The 6,223-nt window shown below is 54.4% G+C and overlaps 4 protein-coding genes across 5 annotated transcripts; 2 read left to right on the forward strand and 2 right to left on the reverse strand.

The window, feature by feature from the left end:
• Positions 1–376: 376 nt before the first annotated feature.
• Positions 377–1,849, reverse strand: KVP17_003373 (uncharacterized protein; the record flags this gene model as incomplete). 2 transcript variants are annotated; one of them, XM_068520573.1, is made up of 2 exons in its annotated part: positions 377–797; positions 825–1,849. In XM_068520573.1, the coding sequence occupies 2 exons, from the start codon at positions 1,847–1,849 to the stop codon at positions 377–379; spliced, it is 1,446 nt and encodes a 481-aa protein (XP_068378676.1). The 2 variants fall into 2 exon arrangements, with proteins under 2 accessions (XP_068378676.1, XP_068378677.1); XM_068520574.1 differs by having other exon boundaries at positions 825–1,840.
• A 192-nt stretch (positions 1,850–2,041) lies between these two features.
• KVP17_003372 (uncharacterized protein) lies at positions 2,042–3,226 on the reverse strand (the record flags this gene model as incomplete). Its single annotated transcript, XM_068520572.1, has 1 exon — positions 2,042–3,226. The coding sequence occupies one exon, from the start codon at positions 3,224–3,226 to the stop codon at positions 2,042–2,044; it is 1,185 nt and encodes a 394-aa protein (XP_068378675.1).
• A 649-nt stretch (positions 3,227–3,875) lies between these two features.
• On the forward strand, positions 3,876–5,123 carry KVP17_003374 (uncharacterized protein; the record flags this gene model as incomplete). Its single annotated transcript, XM_068520575.1, has 1 exon — positions 3,876–5,123. One exon carries the CDS (start codon positions 3,876–3,878, stop codon positions 5,121–5,123), a length of 1,248 nt encoding a protein of 415 aa, XP_068378678.1.
• Positions 5,124–5,776: 653 nt separating this feature from the next.
• Positions 5,777–6,211, forward strand: KVP17_003371 (uncharacterized protein; the record flags this gene model as incomplete). The annotated part of the gene is made up of 1 exon (XM_068520571.1): positions 5,777–6,211. A coding segment is annotated over one exon (435 nt), but the record flags the coding sequence as incomplete, so codon positions are not given.
• Positions 6,212–6,223: the final 12 nt, after the last annotated feature.

Consider the following 6,223-nt stretch of genomic DNA (forward strand, 5'->3'; position numbering starts at 1 on the left):
CACAAAGCTCTTTTCTTTCGGTGCCATTGTTGCCCCCTTGCAAAACTCAAACATGGCGATAGGCGGCAGTAGAGTCCGGGCTTCAGGTAATGGACGCGACATGCGGTACACCGACGGCCAGAAATCCTTCCAGGAGTCTGCCTTGTGTAATTCGGCCAGCTTCGTGAAGGACATGTCGGAGCTGGAGTCCCGCGTATCGCCCTCCTGGTGGGTCTCGGTATCGCCCAAGGTCTGTTGCATTGGCGTTGCACCTAGAGCTGCAATCAGCAAATTCAATGAGGATGTTTTGGAGACGATGTGCATGATATTTCGAATTCCATATTGTGTGGTCCGTAGTATCACTATTCACGCTATCCATAATTAACAAGAAATCCAACTATTCACAACCATTTGCTGCAGCAGTTACGGCAGCCCCACGTCCGCTGCCGTCTGATGAAATCATCATGGTTACGCGACCAGGGCCTACCAACTGCTCCAGCGCATTCTTCACCATCTCCTGGTAGAACGTGTTCTTCACGTACATTGAACCGTCCACACCAACTGTCAGAGAATGCTTGCCGATGCGGTCGTAACAACCCTTGATACAAGACGCCACCATTTGAGCCGAGCGGTGAAAGACCGCGTAGGACGCAGCGCATAGGGCGTCCGCCTGCGGTTCAGGCAGCGACAGCCCCACGGCCTCTACTGCGGAGATGGAGTCCTTATCGAGGGTGAATGCGTTGGCAAGTGCAGCGGTTTGACTGGCACTCAGCTCTTTGGAAAGCACCTCTACGCGGAGTCCACGGTCCTTGCAGATTCTGTATTGGGGCCCGATGATTCCCTACTGGGGGTATACCTGCGACGCGGTTTTGCCAGCCTTCTTTCCAGCGATCATCTTTTCGAAGGAGTGAACACCGGGAGCCTCCTCTCTGTCTATAGCGTTGTCCACGGCGGTGGAAATGGGGATCCTGGGCTTCAACGCGGCCATCTCCGTATTCACAATGTCGCCTTTGTAGTTGAACTGGCTCCTTGCCTGGCGATCGGTGTAACTGATATTGAAGCCAGTCCCAATGATAAGGGCCATATCGCAAACATCTTCCGAGCAATTCGAATCATCACAAGTCCGATTCTTCAGCTCATACGTCAACGCCTGTTGCGCACCGACGGTGTCATTGACGCACACTACAACTTTGTTCCCAGACCTTCGACGAGCAAAAGCCTCATTGAGTCGGCCGACGACGTCTTCGCCGACGACAGGATCATTCGTGTCTTCTCCCGACTGCCAGCCCTTAGTCCAGTACTTCAGAGTTGCGTGGTTCTTCGCGGCTTGCTCCAGGGGGAACGAGAACGTCAGCCCGACGTTGCAGGGACCCGGGTAGATAGAGTCCACCTCTTCAGCCAGGAAGTTGAAGAACGCTGTTCCTGTGGTATCCTTCGACATGATCCAGTCCGGCACAGCCACCTGATGGTGGTCGGTCTGTATCGACGAGCCGTCCAGGCCGCAGACGCTAACCCTGAAGTTCGACCCGCCGAGGTCCATAGCGAGAAAGGTTCCGGTTTCTCTCCCAGTCACATTGTCGAGGACGCAGGTGTCTATCATCTCGAGAGACGACTCCGCGTTGGTGTTCAGGCCCGCCTGACGGGCCGAATTGCGCTTCAGTCCCAGCTCGCACTCAGAACGGACAGTTTCGGCCAAGGACTTCATGCTTGTCAGAGGCAAGTTCAGCTGCTGCAGAATGCCCCTCTGAGGCGTGCGGTGTTTCAGAGATGAGGGCGTCATCGTGCTGTCGAACGCTTGGATGGGGAAGGAAGCGATGAGAGTCGGGATCTGGTTGGCGGAAGGTGGGTTGATTCGAAGCATTGCAGACATGATATGCGCTTTTTTAAAAATCATACAATGAGTAATCGTGAAGATTATCGAGGTTATTACACATAGAGAGGTGTACTCAATTTGTTGATGACCTCAACGGAATACAAATGTCCTGACTGTGGAGCTATCCTTGAAGAAATAAAGGGCTGTGGCACGCAGGGGTTCTTCTGCGACGTCTGCAAAGCCCTCAAGTCACGCAAGCGCCTCGAAGGTGACAAGAGGTAGGATGGATCTACGAAACTCGTCAGTAGAGTCGGGGAAGGCTACTTGTGGTTTCGTGAACTCTGATGACATTGCCTCCGCAAGAGACTTGGCGTTGCGAATCCGAAATACAGAGTCAGGGGCTAGACGTGCAAGTTCAGTGAGGGCTGGGTAATCCCAGGCAATCACAGGCAGATTGCAGGCTAGCATATCCACCATTTTCATGGGTAGGTCGAGGCCACTGGTGGAGTCGTGCAGGCAAAGCCCGCAGTCGGCGGAATACAGCAGAGCAAGGTAATCATCAAAGGAAAGGTAGCCGAACTTCACGTTCACGTTAGGGTTTCCCAGGCTCGCGAACCGAGTTCGAGCATCGGGTAGCCCAGGCCCTCTCCCAGTCAACACGACGAGAGTGGGCCTGTCAAGCAGTGCCAGCGCATCCGTCAACAGATCCCACCTGTCATCAACTGTGAAAGATGACCCCATAACGAAAACACGGGGTGAAGTGAACGTCAGCCAGCGCTGTCGCCTGGGCTTCCCCACGTCGTCAGGCGCGCTCCAGTCACCGATGATGCGGTTGCAGATCTCCTCGCGAGAAGCGGTGGGCGTCGAGGGCTTGTAGGGCCTGTCGTAGACAACTGTCACCTCGAACCCGAGCTCCTCAAGATGACACTGTAGCGCCTCTGACACCGCGAGGTGCTTCTGAGCCAACCGAGCGGCTAGGTACTCCAACCAGCGTAGACATCGGACAGGAAATGTAAACCCATGGGGCACCTGGGCTATTGTCCACCCGAGGTTATGCCAGTCAACGATAATATCTGGCTTCACTCCGTACCTGAACCAGCTGTACCACCGACAAACCACGGCAGCCAGAATCAGTGGCAGCCCTGGGGGGTTCTGAATGAGAATCGAAGTCGGGACCTCCGTACAAAACTGCATCGCGAACCGCATAGTAAGCATTGCAGCTCTCAGAGCCCAGTCCAACGGCCTCCACAGGCCATGCCGTCGAGGCTCTCGAATCGCCTGCACAGTGATGAGATCGACGTTGCGTGTACGTTCGGGGGCGGATCCCATGTATCCTACGAGACTAACGTGAAGGCCCATTTTAGCCGCATTGAGAGCATGGGTAACCATGCGTGGCGATTGCTCCAGGGGGCCTGCTACCGCCAAGAGTAGCATTTGCGAGATAAAGTGGAAATTGAAATGATGGCATCGGGCGGTGAAATGAAGAGACCGTGAGTCCCTCACGCCCCACGGCCTTGTGTACGAAGTCTAATCTAGTAGGAATGTGATGAATATTTGAATTACTTAGTTTTACGAGCATGACGTCGGTGTGGAATCCGTACAAGGAACAAAGTCTAGAATCAGACCTCTTCAGATCACGACGGCGGCTCGCAAAGCAACCGTCTGAAGTGCCTGCCACTTCACGCAAGAGACGGAAAAAGGAGCAGTCCGAGGCCTCAGAGACGTTGAGGTCGCCCCGAATGTCCTTGGAATCCAATTATCTCCTTCGACAGTCTTCCTCATCACTCTCGCCGCGGGCATCTATGACGACTCGCACAGGAGGCCGTCGTAGGGGGGTTACTGTAAGCGCCACCTCCGTCCTATCAATACAGTTCGCACCAAGGGTGCATGTGGTTATGTTTGACCCCCGTTCACCCACTCAAAGACTGAATCACTGAATCCGTGTTTGTTTAAACTACCGAAAAGCTTGCTTTTCTACGGATGCATGCCTGTGTATATTGAAACCACAGACCCGTGTGCGTCTTCCAACAGCGGCACTGAATCTGTTCGTTCAACCAAAAACCGAAAAGCTTGCTTTTCTTAGATGTTGCGAGAGATAGCTCGAGGCGGAGCTCACGTCGTTATGGTTTGTGGCTTCTTCCCAGGTCGAGTCGTCAAAATTCCTCAGCGTCCGGATCCTCAAATGACTCACATTCAGCTGGACTTTCTCCACACTGTCGTAGGGTGCAGGCGAGGCGACGACGTGGTGCTGGATGACAGCGGTGTGCGGGTGACCACCCAGCACAGAGTGGCGGAGACTGCAAGCCCAATGATGCCGGCGGAGTACTTGACGACTGTTGGTGTGTGCTCTGTGCCATTAAAGCTGGCACAGGAGTTGGTGAGCGTACCTACAACCCGTCTGGGGGACATCAGATGCATTTTGGAGGACGATCTGATTGCCAGGTGGTATAACACAGGAGTGGAAGTCTCGTACTGCACGGTGGAGTTGAAGGTGAAAGGGGGCCTTCCAGTTGCGGTCGGCTCGCTAGCCTCGCGTTTCGAGCTCATGCAGAAACTACGCTTAGCCGAAGGGGAAATTGCCGAGCTAAGTCACTTCGACCCTGTGCGTTGGTTCAGCGCGTGCTTCGCTGATGATGTGGCGGAGTTGAAGCGGTGTCTGAAGCAGCTGGCAGTCACGCCTCAACGAAATCTGCGCATGTTTCTGGGTGGTCAACCAGCTCCAATTGGCAGCGGAGACCCTCTCATTCCCAGCTTGGTGGCGGAGGTGTGTCAGACGGAGAGGGCACTCTTCATTTGCCTGCAGCAGTATCACGCGCACGCAGAGGGCCAGCAAGAATTGGCGCCAAAGTTTTTGCAAGCCATCAGGCGGCGGACTGGAGCTCCCTTGCAGACCTCACCGGAAATGTACGCCTTCTTAACCATGAGACGGCTCCGCCTGGCAGCCTGCGGTATTCGGGCCTGTGCCCTTACCTCGATGGAGGCGTCGCGGGAGCTTCAGAAGCGGGTCCACCTGGAAGGCGCCTGCCTGCTGGCGCTTTTTGAAGCGGATGGGCCCTTGACTCCGACCGAGTGGGAGACCGGGCTCCTGTGGCTCTGCAGATTTTTACTGGGCCGGACCATGATGGACTGCAGCGTTATGGTCAACCTCGTTAAGTGCTCCCGACGGGAGTCTGATCGTTGGAAGGAGCTACAGGCTCAGCGATTTCGTGAGTTCCCTAAAGTCAAAGGGCTCCTCTACAGAGTGTCAATAGTCGATGTCGATCTCAAGCCCATAGAGAAGATACCTCAATGGAAGACTCAGTTTTACAGGGCAATTAAACACCTCACCTAATCGGAGCACGAACACCGGGTACTTGTACAGCAGGACCTGTGGGTTGGTCTGCTGCGAGACGCTCCTGGACAACAGGGGGGGCACAAAGGTCGTTGGTAGGCGGGTTGCATCATTGGTTGCATCATTGGTTGCATCATTGGTTGCATCATTGGTTGCATCATAGGCTGAGGCATCATATGCTGAGGCATCATAGGCTGAGGCATCATAGGCTGAGGCATCATAGGCTGAGGCATCGGTGCGTTCATTCTGCCAGGCAGAACCACCGGGACGTTGTTAATCGAATTTGGATGAGTCATTGGGGGCATTGGGGCGATTGTTGGCGCTGGTGGCCATCCAGGCGAACCGTACGCCTGTGAGGCGTAGGTGACGCTGTGACTGCGATCGGCATACAGCGGAACAATCTGCACAGTCTCTTTCCCTGGGTGGTAGCGTTTCTCTCTTCGGTGACGGCGGACTTTGTAGTCTCCTGGTTGGGTTCCGTAGCAGGTCTCGTCGCAAATGCTTACAGTGCGTTCCTTTACGATCTTAGTTCCGTCACCGAGGGTGCTCTCTGTGGGACCTTCCTGGCGGCGGATCACGATTGGCGCGTGAATTGTCATACGAGGCGATAAAGCGACAAAATACCGGATACTGGGAAGCGTATCGCACCTTAAATGTTGAAGAAGGATCGCAAATCAATCAAAACGAAGGTGCTACGGGGAAAACCCTCAAAGGGTTCGCTAGGCCCCTCAAAAGACGCCAAAATGCCAATGAAATCCATTCTGGAATCCGTAAAAGTCGAGAAGAAGGTAACCAAAACGGCAGTAGCTAAGGAGCCGGTCAAGGTGCCCCCAGAGAAGAAGGCGTCACCAACGCCTGCCAAAAGTTTACCGAAGCTGTCAAAAACGTCACCGAAGCTAAAAACCCTCCTCAAAACAAAATCGAAAACGGTAGTGAAGGAGCTGCTAACCACCCCGAAGACACTGCCAAAAACACCGAAGCAAGCAGAGATTCCGACCGAACCCGTCCCAGATGTCAAACAAGCGGAGGTTCCCACAAAGCCCGTCCCAGATGTCAAACAAGCGGAGGTTCCCACAAAGCCCTGGCGCGTAAACACAGCT

The sequence above is a fragment of a genome (genome assembly GCF_019968985.1).
Source record: "MAG: Porospora cf. gigantea B chromosome Unknown PgB_NODE_1375_length_6223_cov_112.798, whole genome shotgun sequence".
In the NCBI taxonomy this organism is placed as follows: domain Eukaryota; phylum Apicomplexa; class Conoidasida; order Eugregarinorida; family Porosporidae; genus Porospora; species Porospora cf. gigantea B.